We start from the raw sequence: 21128 nt of genomic DNA, 5'->3' as shown, positions 1-21128 counted from the left end.
CTGAGAACTTAAAGGTGGAAGGTATGGTAATAAGCAAGAAAAAGATTACTGGCAAAATAACATGCAAGAGTTAATAAGGGTGGAAAGCTAAATGTATTATATGTGGTAGAGGTGGAGGGTGGAGAAAAATAGACAGGTCAGAAAATAAGAGATACTCACTGAAGCACCAAAGAAACTGGTATCGGCATGTGTATTCAAATACAGAGATATGTAAACAGGCAGAATACGGTGCTGAGGTTGGCAACACCTATATAAGACAACAAGTGTCTGGCACAGTTGTTAGATCAGTTACTGTTGTCACAATTACTGCTTATCAAGATTTAAGTGAGTTTGAATGTGGTGTTATAGTCAGCAAACAAGTGATGGGACACAGGAACTCTGAGGTAATGATGATGAAATGGGGATTTTCCCATAAAACCATTTAAGTGTACTGTGAAATCAGGAATCCAGTAAAACATCAAATCTCCATTGTCACTGTAGCCTACAAGAATGGGACCAATGATGACTGAAGAGAATCATTCAATGTGACAGAAGTGCAGTCCTTCCACAGACTGCTTCAGATTTCAATGCTGGGCCATCAACAAGTGTCAGCGTGCAAACCATTCTACGAAACACTATCAATATGGGCTTTCAGAGCCGAAGGCCCACTTGTATACCCTTGATGACTGCATGACACAAAGCTTCGGCTCATCAACACCAACATTGGGCTGTTGATAACTGGAAACATGTTGCCTGGTTGGACGAGTCTCGTTTCAAATTGTATAAAGCGAATGGACATGTATGGGTGCAGAGACAATCTTGTGAGTCCATGAGCCATGCATGTTAGCAGGGGACTGTTCAAGCTGATGGAGGCTCTGTAATGATGTGGCGAGTGTGCAGTTGGAGTGATATTGGACCTATGATACGTCTAGATGCGATCCTGACAAGTGATATATATGTAAGCATACTGTCTGATCTACTGCATCCATTTATGTCTATTGTGCATTCTGATGGACTTGGTCAGTTCAAGCAGGACAATATGACACCTCACATGTGCCGAAATGCTATGGAGTGGCTCCAGGAATACTCTTCCAAGTTTAAATATTTCCGCTGGCCACCAAACTCCTCAGAAATGAACATTATTGAGCATATCTGTGATGCCTTGCAATGTGCTGTTCAGAACAGATCTCCACCCTCTCATACTCTTACAGATCTATGGACAGCCCTGCAGGGTTCATGGCATCAATTCCCTCCAGCATTACTTCATGTTAGTTGACTCCATACCACATCGTGTTGCAGCACTTCTGCATGATCACAGGTGCCTTACATTATCATAGGCAGGTGTACCAGTTTCTTTGCCTCTTCAGTATACAAAACTAAAAGGGAGTGAAGAAAGGAATAGTTACTGAGAATTAATTCTGAGACCAAAGAAATTAACATAAATTAAGCCCAGGTGAATGATGACAAACAAGGACACATTGTAACACCAGTTACCTCCTGCATAGTTCTGAGAAACTGCTGTTGAAGAGAAGACTCCAGATAGCATGTGTGGTGAATCAGCCACTGAGGTCACAACTATAATGTTGCAGACCATTCTCTGCTACAGGATAATGTGTGCCAACAGTATGCACCCTCTGTCTACACTCATTAATCCTACCCAATAACTTGGTGATAGTCATACCAATGTAAAGGGCTGAATAGTGTTCAGGTAACAGCTGGTACACAACTTGCACTGTTTCACAAGTGGTTCTCCCTTTGATACTATATATTTTGCCAGTTACAGGGCTGGTATAGGTGGTGACTGTAGGGTGCATAGGACAAGTCTTACAATGGGGATGGTCACAGAGGTATGAGCCATAGGATAGGGGAATGGGTGCAGGAGCAGCATAGGGACTGACCAGAGAATTGCAGCAATTGAGTGGGGGGCGGGGGAGGTGGAGGGGGAGGGGTTGGGGGGGGGGATGAGAGGGTGGTAGTGCCAGAAAGCTATTAGAGATATGGTGGGCAAAGTTTTCAAGAGAATGGACTTCATTTCAGGACAGAAATTTAGGAAGTCATGACCTTGTTGAAGTAGCTGCTTAATACGTTCAAGGCCACAATAATAATGAGAGGTGTACTCCTCAGCTGTTTTTTGAGGGATCAGCAATATCAGGATTGGATGTGATGAACCAGTAAATCTTCCTTTGAACTAGGCAGGTAGGGTAATTATGTCCAGTGAAAGCCGAAGTGAGATGGTTGGTGTATTGCTGTAAAGAGTCTGCATGAAAAGAAATAAATTTTCCTCAAATCCCAAGTCTGCATGAGAGAGAATGTTGGACATGCAAAGGATGGAAACACTCAAAATGTAAGTACTCCATATCGTTAGTAGGTTTAATGTGAACAGAAGTGTGTAGCTGACCCTTATAGAGAATGAGTCAACATCATGGGATTCAGAATAGGTCTATGTGAAATTTAATTGGGGAAATGTATTTAGAGATTCCAAGAATTTAAACAGGTCAGCCTCACAGTGAGTCCATATGACAAAGATATCATCAATGTATTTAAACCAAACAAGGGGATGAATGACATGAATTTCAGAAAAGTCCTAGTGAACTTGACACATACGGAGGAGCCATCCTGGTTCCCATGGCTGTACCCCTGATCTGTTTTTATGTCTGCTTCTCAAACATAAAGTAGTTGATGGTAAGTATGAAGTTGATTAAGGTGAGTGGGAAGGACATCATAGTTTTGGAATCAGGTGGGCATGGGTCAAGGTAATGTTCAGCAGCAGACCGACCATGTACATGGGATACGTTGGTATAGACGGAGGTGACATCAATGGTGAAAGTCAAGGTATGTAGTAGGAGTGGGATGGATGTAGATTACAATCATCTAGGAAATGGCTCGTGTCTTTAATACAGAAGGAAAGTCTTCATACTATAGGTTACAGGTGTTGATCTACTAAGGTATATATACATTCAGTGGGTGCTTTGAAACCAGCAATCATGGTTAGTTCTAGGAGGGGCCTGATGTTTTAGTGAGGAAATGTAGGGCAGTATGTTTCATAGGGATGAGATCCTGGTGGCAGATGCAGTACATCAACATGTCTGAGAGCTGGTATAGACTCTTTGAAAAGGTAGCATTACTCCCATATTGTAAAACAGTGACTACTAAAGAAAGGATTCAAAAACAGAAACAATATATGCCTTTTTCTTTTCTATAATTCCACGATAAACTAAAGTTGTCTATTTTCAGATAAGAGGATTTTACAAAGGAATGGCCTTTCCAATCATATCAGCTGGTGTGCTGAATGCATTGTTTTTTGGATCTTATGGAAACACACTTAAAGTACTCGAACCTCAAGGTATTCAAGCTGAGGAGGAAACAAAAAAACCGAATGTTTGGAATTGGAATGTCTTTACTGCAGGCTGTATTGCAGGCCTGTTGCTGAGTGTTGTTAACTGCCCTATTGAAGTACTGAAAATAAAGCTTCAGTCCAAGACAGGTAATTTGTTTGTGAAAAGTCATTGGTTTTAGAATGCATATGATTTTCTCTAGTGTTTAATTTAAATGATTTTAGTTTTTTAAAAGTTTTCTTACTAACCTCCCATGTTCCGTCTTAACCATACAAGAGACTATTTTCTTGATCAACACAAAGCTTTAGACAAACAATGGTATGACAAAAGAAAACACTCACAGTTTTATTCCACCCAAGATTTTCAGTTAGTATAATGATAAAGATTAGGCAAAAATCCAAATATTAATAACAAATTTATGATGTGTACAAATTTACATTGTGTATATAATTCTATCAGAGTTTAGTACTGTTCATGTGTCTTGAAAATCTCTTCAGCCTCTGTTATGTAGAATAAATAGGATTTTCAGATCCCTACGGCCACATGCAAGCCTGTGAGGTGTCAGTATTCTTGTCCACATGAATAAATATTTGGTGCTGTGGATTTGAGATCTCAGGCAACACATCAGGCCATGGGGCATGCCTGGCTAATTTTGTGAATGCAGCACATGGCATGAGATTTTGCCTTTTATATATTTTATTTTGTGCACTGAAAAACTTTAATAGATGTTTGTGTAGCTATAGCTCAGAAATTTGTATAAAATATATAAATTTTTGTATTTCTCCTAAAACATTCTTATTGTCAAACATGACATTTCTATTATACAATGACTTGAAAATTGATGAATAAATCTCATGTCACATTTATTTATGGGCAATAAAAGTCAAAACTGTTGTTTCAAAAGTTAGTGAAGTTGAAAGTTGTGTTGAATAAAATCAAATGGGATATAGCATGGTTAGCAGATGTGCTTGTAACTTGAATAGTACATGAGTTACTGGAGGTCAAAGTGGCCGATTACTATTGATTGCGTCAGGCCATAAGTACTCCACAGTTACACGAAAAAACGGTAGCAGCATGCTTGTAAATATATTTATTCGTCTATGTATTTGTTTATATTCCAATATATACTCCCCCCTGCGGGTTCGGGGGTTAGAATAGGCCCGCGGTATTCCTGCCTGTCGTAAGAGGCGACTAAAAGGAGTCTCACATGTTTCGGCCTTATGTGCTGGTCCCCTCTCGGGTTTGACCTCCATCTTTCTAAATTATTCCGAAGAGCGAGCCAATTGGGGAAGGGCGCCTTACATGGTGCACTGTATCCGTCGTGCAATTAGACCTTTAGCCGTCTTTCTCGTCGTTGCAATGGTGTCCCGCTCGTTTTCGATCTCTTGGGCGATTACCACACTGCACTCTGCAGTGTTTCTTTTAACTGCGACGACGACCTTGGCCATTTCTGCACCTAAGATCCAGCACGGTAGCCAGCCCGTTGTGGTGGGGCCGCCATGTACCCTCTTGGTTGTAGCCCCCTGACAACACAGGGATCGCTCTACTGATGCCTGCGCCGTTAACTCCCCACGTATGCCAAGGAGTAGATGCCCATCTCCCTGGGGCATCAGGACTCCCAGCAATGGCCATCCTGCCAGGTGGCTATTGCTGCGGCTGGGTGGCGCCCGTGGGGAGGGCCCTTGGTCGGAGTAGGTGGCATCAGGGCGGATGACCCGCAATGAAGCGTGGTACATCATCTCTCGCTGGTGGGCCACCACCAGCAGTCTCTAAGCGATCGAGGTCTAACCTCAACGGCAGGAAATACGATCCACGATCATTTCCCTCCCTGGCCACTCCATGGGAGGAACGTATGGCAAAAGAAGGCAGTGGAGACTATTCACCCCGGTTCCTTGTGTGTACGCGAGTTGATGGGGAATCGTTTATGTCAACCAAGCCCCAGTTTTTTGTGGAGCATTTAGAGGACAAGTTCGGGGAGGTGGAGGGCTTGTCCAAGATGCGCTCTGGTTCTGTGCTCATCAAAACGGCATCCTCTGCCCAGTCACGGAGGTTGCTCAATTGTGACAAGTTGGGGGATATTTCAGTTAACATCACGCCGCATAAGAGTCTGAACATGGTCCAGGGTATTATATTCCACAGGGATCTTCTTCTGCAGTCCGACGATGAATTACGCGCCAACCTCGAACGACGAGGTGTTCACTTCGTCCGGCGCGTCCATCGGGGTCCGAGGGATAATCAGGTAGCCACCGGTGCCTTCATCTTGGCCTTTGAGGGTGATGTCTTACCCGAAAAGGTTAAGGTGATGGTTTACCGTTGTGATGTGAAGCCATATATCCCTCCTCCGATGCGGTGTTTTAAATGCTGGAAGTTCGGGCACATGTCATCTCGCTGTACTTCCAGCATCACGTGTCGGGATTGTGGACGTCCTTCGCATCCTGATACTCCATGTGCCCCGCCTCCTATCTGTGTTAACTGCGGAGAACACCATTCCCCCTGCTCGCCGGACTGTAGGATCTTCCAGAAAGAAAGGAAGATAATGGAATATAAGACCCTGGACCGCCTGTCCTACACCGAGGCAAGGCGGAAATTTGAGCGGCTACATCCTGTGTCAATGCCAACTAGTTATGCCGCTGCTGCAACACCAGTTCGATCTCAGCTCGGTCAGCATTCACCGGCCCCCTTGGTTGTGGGGGGCACTTCACTCCCTGTTGCTCCTGCTCCATCTACTTCAGGAGCAACACTACCCCAACCACCGGGGACATCTGTTCCCCCTTCACAGCCGGAGAAGCGTGAGCCTTCTTCGGCTCCTCTCGCTCGGAAGGGGTCCCTTGGGGCCCTCCCATCCCAGGCTTTGCCCAGTGCCAAAGTGGACACCCGCAAGGTTGTCAAACAACCACCGGTCGCTGGTCGTAGGGCGTCACGGTCGTCTTCAGTCCCAGAGACTGACCCAGTGAGGCCCTCCCAGCCAGAACCACCTAAGGCTCAGCGCGCAAAGCAGTCAAAGAAAAAGGCTCCCAAGCATCCTGAAATTGCGGTGGCACCTGTCCCACCGCAACCTTCTCCCTCTGCGTCCGAGGATGAGGTGGAGATCCTGGCGTCCGCTGAGGACATGGATCTCGCCAGTCCCTCGGATGCAGTGGATAGCTGTTGTCCAGGTGGTGCCTCAGTAGCAGCAGGGGCCCTGGAGGCGTAATCTGCCCCCCCCAGTCCCTTCACGCCTTTCCCATCCATGGCTAATACCATCCTCCAGTGGAACTGCAGCGGTTTCTTCCACCATCTAGCTGAGCTCCGCCAACTTATCAGCCTTCACCCTTTCCTCTGCATTGCTCTGCAGGAAACTTGGTTTCCAGCAATGCGCACCCCCGCCCTCCGTGGCTATCGGGGTTATTATAAGAACCGAGCAGCTTATGAAAGGGTGTCTGGTGGCGTCTGCATCTATGTCCTTAACTCTCTTCACAGCGAGTCTGTCCCTCTACAAACAGCTTTAGAGGCTGTCGCTGTTAGGGTGTGGACGCCGCAGGCTCTTACCGTCTGCAGTATTTACCTTCCACCGGAGGGTGATGTCGCGCAGCATGTCCTGGCTGCGCTGATAGCCCAATTGCCGCCACCTTTCTTATTACTGGGCGACTTTAACGCCCATAACCCTCTGTGGGGTGGGTCAGTGGCAACAGGTCGAGGCGCCACCGTTGAGCATTTATTGTCGCAGCTCGATCTCTCGATTTTGAATGATGGTGCCTCCACACACTTCAGTGTGGCGCATGGCACCTACTCCGCCATTGACCTTTCAATCTGTAGCCCTAGCCTCTTACCATCTGTCCACTGGAGTGTGCATGACGACCTGTGTGGTAGTGACCACTTTCCGATTTTTCTGTCACTACCACAGCGTCACTCTTCTGGGCGCCCTAGCAGATGGGCTATGAATAAGGCTGACTGGGACTTGTTCTCCTCCACTGCCGCTATTGAGCCTCTCTCAACTGATGCCATTGATGCGGTGGTTACATCGGTCACCGCCGGCATCGTCACTGCCGCCGAGTCTGCCATTCCCCGTTCTTCTGGGTCCCCTCGGCGGAGGGCTGTGCCTTGGTGGTCGCCTGAGATCGCTGAAGCTATTAAAGATCGCCGGCGGGCGCTCCAGCGTCACAAGCGACATCCCTCCATGGACCACCTTATTGCCTTCAAACGGCTGCGTGCGCGGGCCCGCCTCCTTATCCGCCAAGGCAAGAAGGAGTGCTGGGAGCGGTATGTGTCCACCATTGGCCTCCATGTCACTCCATCGCAGGTCTGGGCCAAGATTCGACGGGTCTTCGGCTATCGGACCCCTGCCAGCGTCCCTGCGCTCTCACTGCATGGAGCTGTTTGTACTGACTCCGACGTCATTGCAAACCGCTTAGCAGAGCATTTTGCTACGAGTTCCGCTTCTGCGAATTACCCCCAGGCCTTCCGCTCCATTAAAGAGCGGATGGAACGTCGGAGCCTTTCTTTTCGCACCAACGCTTCTGAACCCTACAACGCTCCATTCAGTGAGTGGGAATTTCAGAGTGCCCTTGCCGCTTGCCCTGATACCGCTCCCGGGCCAGATCGCATCCACTGTCAGATGCTGAAACACCTTTCAGTGGACTGCAAGCGACGCCTCCTCGACCTTTACAACCGTCTCTGGGTCGAGGGTGAGTTTCCGTCGCAATGGCGGGAAAGTATTGTCATCCCCATTTTGAAACCTGGAAAGAACCCTCTGGAGGTGGACAGCTACCGTCCCATTAGTCTCACCAACGTTCTTTGCAAGTTGCTTGAACGGATGGTGAGCCGGCGCTTAAATTGGGTGCTGGAGTCTCGGGGCCTTCTGGCTCCGTCTCAGGGTGGGTTCCGTAAAGGCCGCTCCGCCACCGACAATCTGGTGAGCCTTGAGTCGGCCATCCGTACAGCCTTTGCCCGCCGTCAGCACCTGGTCGCTGTCTTTTTCGACATGCGGAAGGCGTACGATACGACATGGCGTCATCACATCCTTTCTACGCTTCATGGATGGGGTCTTCGGGGCCCTCTGCCGATCTTTATCAGAAATTTTCTGTCGTATCGTACCTTCCGCGTGCAAGTCGCGGCCTCGTATAGTTCCTCCCTCGTCCAGGAGAACGGGGTACCCCAGGGCTCTGTCCTCAGTGTCTGCCTGTTTTTAATTGCAATAAACGGTCTCGCTGCGGCAGTGGGAAATTCTGTCTCCGCTTCCCTGTATGCTGACGACTTCTGTCTTTACTATAGTTCTATTAGCATTGCAGCAGCTGAACGTCAGCTACAGGGCGCAATCCGCAAGGCGCAGTCTTGGGCTGTAGCGCGTGGTTTTCAGTTTTCAGCAGCCAAGACCCGCGTTATGCATTTCTGCCGGCGCCGAACGGTCCATCCTGAGCCGCGGCTTTATCTTGCCGACGAATTTCTTGCTGTGGTGGAGACCCACAGGTTTTTGGGTGTCCTTTTTGATGCCCGGTTGACTTGGCTGCCTCATATCCGGCAGCTTAAACAAGCGTGTTGGCGGCATCTCAACGCCCTGCGTTGTTTGAGCCACACCCGCTGGGGCGCCGACCGATCTACCCTGTTGCGGCTCTACCAGGCGTTAATCCAGTCTCGCCTGGATTATGGGTGCCTAGCTTATGGCTCAGCATCCCCATCTGCGTTGCGGGTGCTGGACCCAATTCTCCACAGCGGGATACGCCTTGCCACTGGTGCTTTCCGCACCAGCCCTGTGGACAGTGTACTAGTGGAGGCAGGTGTACCTCCACTGCGGTTCCGGCGCCAACGTTTGCTGGCCGCTTATGCGGCCCATGTTCTAAGCTTGCCCGGGCATCCAAATTATCGTGTCCTGTTCCCGCAGTCAGTCGTCCATCTGCCAGACCGTCGGCCCCGGTCGGGTTGTCCGATCGCCGTACGCGTCAAGGAGCTTCTCTGTGGGCTTGGGTTTTTCCCTGTTCCACCTCCTTTCCGGGCGCCTCTGCGTACACCCCCGTGGTGTGTTCCTCGCCCTTGCCTTCGGCTCGACTTGACACAGGGCTCGAAGGACTCGGTCCCTCCAGAGGCCTTCCGCTGCCGCTTTTATTCCATCCTGGCCACGTATCAGGGCTCTGGAATTGTTTACACCGACGGTTCGATGGTTGCTGGTCGTGTCGGGTATGCGCTAACTCTAGGGAACCATTCCGAACAACGTTCTTTGCCGGCTGGCTGCAGCGTTTACACTGCTGAGCTGGTCGCCATCTTTCGAGCCCTAGAGTATATCCGCTCCTGCTCAGGTGCGTCGTTCGTTATCTGTAGCGATTCCCTGAGCAGTTTACGAGCACTCGACCAGTGTTTTCCTCGTTCCCGTCTGGTGATGGCTATCCATGAGTCCCTGCATACTCTTGCGCGTTGCGGCCGCTCTGCGGTCTTCGTGTGGACCCCAGGCCATGTTGGGATCCCCGGCAACGAGAATGTTGACCGGCTGGCGAAAGAGGCGACTAGTGCACCACCTCTGGACGTTGGCCTCCCGGAGACCGATTTGCGGGCGTTCCTACGCCGCAAAATTCTGGACCTTTGGGACACTGAATGGCGCGCCCTGCCTTCACGCAACAAACTTCGGGCCATCAAGGGGGCTACCGGTGTGTGGCGCTCCTCCTTGCGGGTTTCTCGCAAGGAGTCTGTTGTCCTCTGCCGGCTGCGCATTGGGCACACTCGGCTTACCCACGGCCACTTATTGCGCCGTGAGGATGCGCCTCTATGTCGCTGCGGCTCCGTTTTATCCGTGGTTCATGTTTTATTGGAGTGTCCGTTTTTAGCTGCGCTCAGGCAGTCGTTCGCACTGCCTGCCTCGCTCCCTGCCCTTTTAACAGATGACCCGGCTATGGCTGACTTAGTTTTACGTTTTATTCGGGCAGGGGGTTTTTATTCTTTACTCTGAGTGTTTCTGTTTTTATCTTATTGTTTTGTGTTGATTCTGGCCTTTGGCCTCCGGTTTTAAACTGATTTTTTAATGTGTTTCCAGTGGTTGGCTTTTCCTTTTTTATTTCTCTGGTCGGCCAACCACCGTCACACTCTGTGTGCTTTTAGTTCGTTTTGTCTTGTCTTTGTTTCAGTTTCTCTTGTCCTGTATCGTCTGTGATCTCTTTTGTTCCTCGTTTTTATTCTCTGTGGGTGTTCTTTGTCTTTGGAAAAAGGGACCGATGACCATAGCAGTCTGGTCCCTTTAATCCCCCAAACCAACCAATCCAATATATACTATTCATGAAGAAATTGGTTAAATATTTACTGTATGTTAGAAAGCACAGAGACATTAGGCTCCTGGCCTAACTTTTGCTTCTTTTCTTTTGAAATATTTTTATTTAATTGTTTATGTATTTAATAATGTGTGTTAGAGCATGTTTATGGTCCAGCCGTAGGCATATTTATTTTATTTCAAGGATTTAAATGTAAATCCAGTATTTTGAATATGTTTCAATATGTTTGTGAGTGCATGTTGGCTTGGAGACATGGAGGAAGCACTCTTGCCAATCACAGCGCTTGTTACTAAGAGAGATATATGGAGGTTGGGGAGGAGCATCGTTTCTGGAGAGGACACGATACAGTTCTGGGCAGGATGGCACAGAACATGAACAATATGACACATGACACAAGAAGTGCTGGACACGACGGCAAGACAGACATGGAGTTGGTGGAAAGACTTGGACAGTGGAGCAGTTTGCATGTGGTCACGAAGGATAGAAATATTTCAGAGTGCCGAGCTGTGCTCTTGTGTGATTTCCGTGGCTTCTGCAGTGAAGACGTAGTGTGCATTTAGAAGTGAATATCTCGCAAGCTATGTTGTTGTTCATAACTAATTATGTGCAGTAGGAATCTATTGTTTCCCTGTTATTCAACTCATATTTTATTTAATTGCTGGACCATCAACACCAATAATTGTTTTGCAGAAATATATCACATTCACAAAAGGACTTCTACTATCGTACTCATCATTTAAAGTCATTAAAATAGTACCTGCAGATTTTATTTAATTGCAATCTTTCATTTATAAATTTATATGTTACATTCATAATTCGCAATTAAAATAAAGACCAAATAGAATAAAACCCAGAATATACATTTTATTACAGAGAAATGGGGAATGGATGACATTCAAGTGCAGACTTTGTTGCGAACAAGATAATTAATCAGAATTGTGAGTATTCGCGGAATTTCAAGCAGAAGAGCAAGACTATTTTTACAAAAAAATTAACTGGAGGTATCCCATATAAGTTATTAAAGTGTATGTGCTCACTTACAATAAGAGGTAGAAGACCTCTACCAGAAGTTATAGAAGATGAAAAATGACAGCAAGTCCACTGTGAGCTGATAACAAGTGTTTTAATGGGAAATAGAACAAAAACTAAAGAAACATCTTCAATGGGATATTTTGGATATGATACTAGAAATGATAAATGTCATATATCAGTCGAATACAGTAACAAGAACAACATTTCCACCTGTAACTCTTTTTTTCTAGAAGAAAGTAAATAGAAAGACGACATGACAAGAGCTAAATTGAATAAAACAACTATATTTTATGAAAATTGTACATGATGTAATGGTCATAAACAACTTCAGACATTAAACTGATGGCAGCCAACTAAATGCAGAATAAATGTGATACAGAGCTGCAAAGACACACTAACCAGGTAGGAAATCATAGATGTAGATTATTAGTGGTCACTTAAGAATAGGGAGAAATATGAGGTAAAATTAATCATGAAGTGGCATACTGGTACCTTAAGAAATGAAGATTATACAGACAAAGACAAAAGAGACAATTATGTTAGGCAAACTGTACAAAGTGTTTCATGTATGATGTAGATGAAAGAATAGAAAATCTTGAAAGGGGAAAGGCAACTCTTAAGCAAAAGAATAAAAGTTTCAAGCAAACAATAATATGAGGGTCAATAAAAGAGTATGGGCAATTTTTTAAATTCAGCTTTTCATTGGGAAAGGAACACTGCCAGTAATATCAGATTTATACATACTCCCCCTCAACTTGTATGTATTTGGTCCATCTCTTCCTAATTCTGTCATGGAAGAAGCTTTATGGTATCATGCATATCCACTCTTGCACCACCTCCACAATCTCACCATCTGATGAAAACTTGAATTCGTCTTGGTGTTACTTCCCCAGACCAAAAAGATGAAAATCACTTGCAGCTAGATCAGTACTGGACAGTGTGCCAGCAGCTCTAAACCAAACTTTGAATGACCCTCGGTTGTTTTACTATTTGTATGAGGGTGTCCATTATCCTGAAGCAAAATCACACTTTCTGTAAGCCTCCGTCTCCTCTTTGTTGTGATTTTGTGTTTAAGATATCACAGTAGCTGTCATTATTTACTATTTGACCTTTAGGAGTGTAATGAATCAGCAGTGGACCTTTCATATTCCAAAACATTGTCATCAACTTTCCTGCAGAAGCTTGGCTGCTGAACTTCCTTTCTGTAGGTGAATATAGATGTTTCCACATCTACTCTGTGATTCAGCTGTTACTGTGTGATCTGTGTTAGTGATACATACCAGCAGCTTTAGGATATTAATATACTTTCCATTTTGATCTCCAAGACTTTGTCAACAGAGCTGTATTTATTTTCTTATACTGAGAGAAATATTTCTGGCAGAGGAGGGAGGTGCCCCATAGCTGCTGTAATGAATAATGGCACTCTCCACACGGATCCGCGAGACATTGCCCAGACTATGGCAGCGTATTTCGCCACAGTTACTGCAACAACCAGTCAGGATCCAGGTTTCCAGCGCCATAGAGCCGTTGCTGAGAGATGTAGTCTGGACTTCCATTCCACCTCTCATGAAGTTTACAACTGCCCATTTTCTATGTGGGAGCTGGATTCTGCATTGTCTGGCGCTCGTGACACATCCCCTGGCCACGACAGGATCCATTACAGTATGCTGTGGCACCTCACAATGCGCAACAAAGACATCCTCCTCGCACTTTTTAATGCCATTTGGGCGTCGGGTCACTTTCCTGACGCGTGGCGTGAGGCGGTTTTAATCCCTTTTTTAAAACCCGGGAAAGACCGCTCGAGCCCAAGTAGCTACCGTAGCATTGCCCTCACTAGTTGCATAGGGAAGACCTTGGAGCGGATGGTCAACCGCCGCCTTGTCTGGATGTTAGAATCCCGGCAACTCCTTAGTCGCTTTCAGTGTGGGTTCAGGAGGTTTTGTTCCACCTTCGATAACCTTGCCCTCCCGGAGGCGGCTATCCAACAGGCTTTCCTATGCCGTCATCACCTTCTAGGTGTATTTTTCGACATCGAGAAGGCCTACGATACTACTTGGAGGCGTCTCATCCTGGAGCAGCTTCACGAATGGGGTTTTCGTGGTTGTCTTCCTCTTTTTCTTCAGTCTTTCCTCTCGCCACGATATTTTAGATACCGAATTGGTGACGTCCTGTCTGATCGCTTTGAGCAGGAGAATGGTGTCCCTCAGGGTAGCGTTTTAAGTGTGACTCTGTTTGCCATCGCTATTAATAGCATTACGTCCATAGTGAAAAGTCCTGTCCAGTGTTCTTTGTTTGTGGGTGATTTCTCTTTGTTCTGCTCTTCTTCAAGCCTTGCAACGACAACCCGTCAGTTGCATCTTACGATTAGGCGTTTGGATGATTGGGCGAAGAAGAGTGGTTTTCAGTTTTCCACCGAGAAGTCTGTATGTGTTCTGTTTAACCGTTCTCGTTCGCTTTTAACCTTTCCTGAGTTGCGCTTGAGGGATACTATTCTTACTTTTAAAGACACGGTGAGATTTCTGGGGCTCATTTTTGACTCGAGGCTCACGTGGTTACCTCATCTTAAAGACCTGAAACGGCGGTCGCTTCAGGCTTTAAGTATTTTAAAATGTCTTAGCCACAGTACATGGGGAGCTGACAGGACTTGTCTGCTCCAATTTTACAGGGCGTTTGTGCGGTCTCGGCTCGATTATGGGTGCACGGTGTATGGGTCTGCGAGGCCTTCTTACTTAAAAATGTTGGACGTTGTGCACCATGAAGGGCTTCGGTTGGCCACTGGGGCATTCCGAACTAGCCCCATCCCCAGCCTCTGTGCAGAGGCTGGTGAACCGCCACTTCATATGCGGCGATGGCTACTTACAGTGCGCCAGGCGTATAAAACTTTGTCCACACCCTACACCCCTGCATACCATACCGTTGCTCAGCCTCCTCTGGCACGATTGTTTCATAACCGGCAACGTGCGACGCAGCCCTATGGGATTCGTGCACAGGATTGCCTCAGTGCGATGTCTATGGCTGGTCTTCGTGTTTTACGTCGCGGTTGGAGCAGATCTCCACCTTGGCTCCTCCGGAGACCCAAACTTATTTTAGATTTGACTCATTTTAAGAAAGATGGCACACCAGATTTTACGTTCCAATCTCTGTTTTTTAACCTTTTAGATGTGCATCGCGGTTTCACTGTCGTTTATACTGATGGCTCCAAACAGGAGACTTTCCTTGGCTGTTCTGTGGTGTTCCCTGCTCATGTTACCCGGATTCGCCTCCCTGCTGAATATACCGTTTTCGCAGCGGAGCTCCACGCGATCCTGACGGCACTGGAGCAGATGAATCGAGTTCGGGGCGATCGATTTCTTCTCTTCTCCGATTCTCTTAGTGCCTTACAATCACTGCAGAACCTGTACCCGACTGAAGAGATGGTCCAGCTGATACATGACAAACTGTACTTGCTCCAACGGCGGGGTAAAGAGGTATCCTTCTGCTGGGTGCCTGGTCATGTCGGCATATGGGGCAACGAACAGGCTGATCGGGCTGCCAAGGAGGCCTGCAGAGAGCAGGATGTGGTCCAGTGTCCTATCCCCTTGCAGTCAGTCATCGCTGCACTCCACAGGAAGTGCATGGAGTTGTGGGAGGCTGAATGGCTGGCGGTGACGGCCAGTAAACTGCGGTTAGTAAAGTCAACCACTCGGCCGTGGCGTTCCTCCTGCTGGCTGCTCAGGCGGGAAGAGGTGGCGCTCACACGTCTTCAGATCGGGCACTGTCCTCTGACACATAGCTATTTATTACGGCAGGAGGATCCTCCGTTTTTTGATGCTTGTGGTGTGCACATCACTGTCCGCCACATTTTGACAGACTGCGTTTTATACCGTGATGCAAGGGCAGAAGCACAAGTTGATGGGGATCTGCCCTGTGTTTTAACTAATGATGAGACGTGTGTGTCTAGGGTTTTTAAGTTTTGTGATGTGTCTGGACTCTGGCCTAAGCTTTTAGGCTGGTGGTTTTAGTGTATTGCAGAGTGGCTGACTCCTCCCTTTTTTCCTTGTGGTCAGCCAGCCACTTCCATCTGCTCCATTGTTTTAGCTCCCTCTACCTTTTTCTTCCTGTGTTGTCCATGTTTTACTGCTGACGCCCTGCTTCATCCCACGCTTCGGTGTGGGTGAGCACATATTTTTCAATGATTGTTCCCCGTGTTTTATGTTCCGTTTTATGTTGCGTTAGATGTAAATGTTCTGAGTTTTTTCTTGACACCCGTCTCACTATGATACTGAACGGGCGCTGAAGACCTTGCTGTCGTGCGCCCACAAAACCCTTCTACTACTACTACTACTGAGAGAAATATTATTTCCTCTGCACTATACAGTATTTCAAATGTAAACATTCTTCATGAATGTAAGATATTAGTTCCTCAAAATATAATACCTTTCTTGTACATCAGCATCTCTTTGGCTCTCATTTCAATACACCTTTGTTGTTACAATGTAATTTCTTGGGTATTCTGTGCTGCTCCAGGGTGGAATAGTGATACACGGAATACTTATTACTATGTCCAATTTGGTGTTTCATAAATTGCCCTTCCCCTTTCTTATCACAAAATACTCCATTCCCCTCGCATGAGACAAACGCTCTTGTTGTCATATGGTACATCTACATGGCACACTTAATATGATATGTTTGTAATGTTCAGACTTCATCTGCGAGTAATAAAACTTTCTGCTACATCTGCTTACACACATTTACACAAAGCATAGACAGTTTAAAAAATGATTCTTTTGATATTCATTCCTGATTTTACTTCTGGCAAAGAGATTAGACTCTGCACACAATATACTTTCCCTGTACTATAGCTTCCTAGTTTTCATCAGAAATATTAGAAAGTTAATGAAAAATTTGTAGAGGTGAAAGTAGTGTACTAAAATCATTGACAATTTGTTGCTTGACCATAACAGACATTTATGGTAGTCTGTTATTTTTATTATTAGTGTAGATGTACTAAGGCGGGACATTGCGCATTTAGAAAATGAAGATGCCGAACTGAAAAAGGCGCATAATATCCCGATCGCAAAAGCAAGAAAAACACGGAACTGGGAGCACAGGACTAGCATGATCATGGAAGAAAGAAGCGAAAAGGTGATAAATACAATGAATGGAATGAACCGCGGCAATAAAAGCAGTTTCAGTGTCCTACCTACAATAAACGAGTGCTCTGAAGTGGATATAGGCCTAAAGGCAGAAACAACAAGGCAACATAGGTTTACTAGGCCAAAAGGGGTAGGTCGTGTGAAACCCAGTGACTGTAGAATTCCTGTGGTAACAAAAAACTGTTTTCATGCACTAGATTCAGATATAAATGTGGAATCCACGGAAAACTGTGACGACAACAACACCCCGAATCTATATAGTGACAAGCACATGAGCAGAAACTTCCGCAATAAACGTGAAGACAAACTCAAAGTGAAAATATTCTCTGATAGCCATGGACGTGAGATCGCAAAAATACTACGTTACAGTCATTGTATACAAGCAACTAGTATTGTCAAACCAGGTGCACCCATCCAAGAACTCGTTAGAAACATAGAAACTGAAAATGCTCGTCATATTGTCGTCATAGCTGGAGCCAATAATGTATATAAAAACGACCTCCACAGTGCAACACGAAACCTTAAGGCAATACTAAATTCAACAAGAGAGAAATCAGTTTTTGTAGTCGGAATTCCACATAGGCATGACCTTTCGGAATGGTCATGTGTGAACTTGGAAATCATAAAAGCAAACAGGCAATACTCAAAGATTTGCAGAGCCTATCAAAACACATATTTTATAAGTATGGACTCCTTGCAAAGAGACTGTTACACGAAACATGGCATGCACCTTAATAACAGAGGCAAGAAGATTCTGTGCCAAAACATCAGCATGATACTGAAAGCATCTGACAACCAAGAAGTAATTGCTGCTCTTCCAGTTCCTTGCTTGACGCAAGCAGAGCCTGAAGAAATGCTTACTTCTATTGCAGCAGTAGAAGTAGAGGTGGAAACAGCAGTTGTACCTACACACATAAGAAATGCTGCAGCAGCAGTACCTACCACACTTCATCTACAGGATTCAACAGCAGCAGAAGATGAAGCAACATCCAAATCTCCACTGTCATCAGTTGCCACAACAATGCCTACAGCAGCAGCAGCAGCAGCAGTACCTATCACACATCACCAACAAGATTCAACAGCAGCAGAAGAAGAAGCAACCACCAGTAGGCATACAACAGTAGATGTGCTACCACTCCAAGTGACAATTTTTTAGTAAAAGGCAACAAGAGGCAGAAATCCAAAAGATAAGCCCTGAAAAACGTTTGAAAACCAATCACCATAGTGTTCAGCGTGTAAGCAATAAGAGCATGGATCTTAAAATATGTTACCTTAACGTTAAAGGACTGAAAGATAAAGAACTTATCATAAATGAGTTTGGTCTTGATAACCAGTTTGATATTTTTTGTCTGAGTGAACACTGGGCTAATGAGAATGAACTTGCAGTTGCCAAATTTGACAATTTTAGTATAGTAAATAGCTACTGTAGGAAAGAGCACGTTAGAGGTGGTGTGGCAATTTATTCCAACCAGTCACTCAATTGTACAATAACCAAACTAGACCTAAATTCCTTGTGTGATGAACAGCACTTTGAAGTTATGGGTATAATCATTAATAGTCATAAGCTAATAGTAGTATCCATGTACAGATCACCAAAGGGAAGCATTAACATATTTTTAGAAAAAATGGACATGCTATTGAGTGAATTAAGTAATATTAAATGGCTACATTATGATATTGCAATAGGAGGTGATTTGAATGCTGATTTTGATGTTACTAAATGTAAGGGTAGTGTTGCAGATCTGGAAAACTTACTAAGACAATACAATTGATATCATGTTAATAACAGGCCCACAAGAAACAAAGCATGTTTAGATAACATCTTTGTAAACTTTAAGACCACTGAAAACGCATGCGAAGTTATAGTGTTCCCATTCTCTGAACATGACTCCGTATCTCTAAATTATGCAAGTAAAATTCCCCTCAATAGGAGCAATGCAAACAGACCTGTCCCAACAGTTGTGATTACCAGACCCATAACTGAGGATAAAATTAACACATTTTGTAATTCCCTTGCTGACAGAGTCTGGTTTGGCCATTGTAGTGTCGATGGACATTACATATCAAGTAATGACCTGCCAGCCAAAATAATATTTGATAGATTTTTTAATGCATTCTTGACCCTATTTAACCATAGTATTCCCATAAAGAAAATCAAAATAATGGACAGCAGCCACAAATCCAGATCTCAAAACAGACAAAATATATGGTACAATAAACAGCTGACAGATCAAAAGAAACAAGTTTTGTTACTGTAAAACATATACAATAGTATGAAGTCTGACTGTGCCAAATCAGCCTATGTGGAATGCAGGAATGAATACAAAAAAGCCATCCTGCAAGCCAAAAAAACCTACAATGCCAACAGCATACATAATTCCACCAATAAATGCAAAACCGCTTGGAAAGTAATTAACAGTGCTGCCAGAGATACTAAAAAAGACAAAATTAATATCCCACCCCAAACACTCAATGAGTTTTTTATTAATTCAGTGAAAGAAATAGGAGACGCAATTATCAAACCAGACATTAGTCCATCAGAGTTACTCTCCCAAAATTGGGGTAGACAGTCACTAAATACAAGCATGGTAACCTTCTCCGAAGTATCGCCTAGATATGTACAAGGGGTCATAAAACAACTGAAATCATCTGATAGCTTAGATATATATGGCATATCATGCAACCTGCTAAAAAAAGTGTGTGACCGCATTCTCTACCCCTTAACCCATTGCATAAACAAGTGCTTACTTGAGGGATATTTTCCTGATGAGTTAAAACTGTCTAGGATCGTCCCAGTATACAAAAAGGGAGATAAAGACTCTCCATCTAGCTACAGGCCTATTTCAATAGTACCCGCATTCTCAAAGGTAATAGAATGCATCATGTACCAACAATTATCATCTCACTTTGAGAACCTAGGAATAATTAATGCTACACAATATGGGTTTAGGAAGAATCTGTTGACCATTGATGCAATCAACATGGTAGTCAGTTACATCCTCAAAGTTTTTGAGAACAAAGGCTTTGCTCAGGTCTCATTCTGTGACCTAAGCAAGGCCTTCGAATGTGTTGAGCACATGCCACTACTAGAGAAACTAGAATTCTATGGCATCAAAGAAAACAGTCTCAGACTATTAAAAGCTTATCTCAACAACCGTAAACAGGTAGTTTGTGTTGGTAAGGAAATGTCAAACATAGAAAATGTTAAAGTAGGTGTGCCTCAGGGATCTGTACTGGGGCCCTTCCTGTTTCTGATAATGATCAATGACCTCCCCTCGTTTATTAGATACACCACTGTATTGTATGCAGATGATACGACTTTTCTCCATAGCAGTAACAATCTTAATGATCTTAAAACCTGTGCTGAAAATACACTCACTCATGCAGCATATTGGTTCAGAGCAAATGGTTTCCTGCTAAATGAAAATAAAACTCAGCAGATAATCTTCACTCTAAGAGAAAAGCCACTATCTGATGACCCTAGTTCTGTTAAATTCCTGGGAGTTTATTTTGACGAAAAGTTATCCTGGGGCCAACATGTAAACTATATTAGTAGTAAACTATCTAGAGTAATTTATTTATTAAGACAACTCAGAAATTGTGTACCTGAAACATACATCAGATCATCTTATTTTGCATTTTTCCAGAGTATAATATCCTATGGCATTATCTTGTGGGGTAACTGTAGTCATATACATGACATCCTATTATTGCAGAAGAAAGCCATTAGGATAATTACAAATTCCTCACATAAGGCTCACTGCAAACCCTTATTTACTAAACAAAAAATTATGACTGTAATAAACCTCTATATATACAATGTCTTAATCTTTACGAAGAAGAACCTACAAGATGTGAAACGTAGAGAAAATGTACATTGTTACAACACAAGAAGCATCAAACACATATACACGCCTTACCACAGACTATCAAAATCAATAAATAGCTATGAAGTCACAGGACACAAGCTATTTAATAAGCTGCCACATGCCATACAGGATCTTCCTGAACATACATTCAAAGAAAGACTGCATGAATGGTTTATTGCCCACCCGTTCTATGATATCAATGAATTCTTCAACTGTAAAATGCAGTAATCCAACAGATGACCCACTGTACATTTATTGTAATATAAGCTAAAATATTTCAGTAGTCAATACCTTATCACACTGTATTATAAATTGTAACTTCATTTGACGTTGTCAATTGCTGTAATGGCCTAAAGACAATAAAATCTTTATTATCATATTATGACTAGTAGATGTTGAAAACTGGCTCTTTGACAACTTAATGGTTACAGCAGCAAGATTTTTTTTCAACTTAAAGGAGCACACTTTCTCATATGAGCTTCAATAATAAAAATAAACCATGCTTAGGCCTACAGGCTATAATTACAAGAAATAATCTTCAAAACCATT

The 21128-nt window shown here is 44.5% G+C and overlaps 1 protein-coding gene across 10 annotated transcripts in view; it reads left to right on the top strand.

Annotated features, from left to right (window-relative positions):
- Positions 1-21128, top strand: part of LOC126175285 (solute carrier family 25 member 45-like) — a 113009-nt gene that overhangs the window by 62911 nt on the left and 28970 nt on the right. For all 10 annotated transcript variants that reach the window (XM_049921953.1, XM_049921961.1, XM_049922018.1 and 7 more), the window contains one exon: positions 3214-3463. In XM_049921953.1, the coding sequence (XP_049777910.1) occupies positions 3214-3463 (250 nt within the window). The remainder of the gene's footprint in view (positions 1-3213; positions 3464-21128) is intronic.

The sequence above is a fragment of the Schistocerca cancellata genome, chromosome 1 (genome assembly GCF_023864275.1).
Source record: "Schistocerca cancellata isolate TAMUIC-IGC-003103 chromosome 1, iqSchCanc2.1, whole genome shotgun sequence".
NCBI classification, from domain to species: domain Eukaryota; kingdom Metazoa; phylum Arthropoda; class Insecta; order Orthoptera; family Acrididae; genus Schistocerca; species Schistocerca cancellata.
The sequence above is the reverse complement of the archived record's forward strand: the minus strand, read 5'-3'. Positions and strand labels throughout refer to the sequence as shown.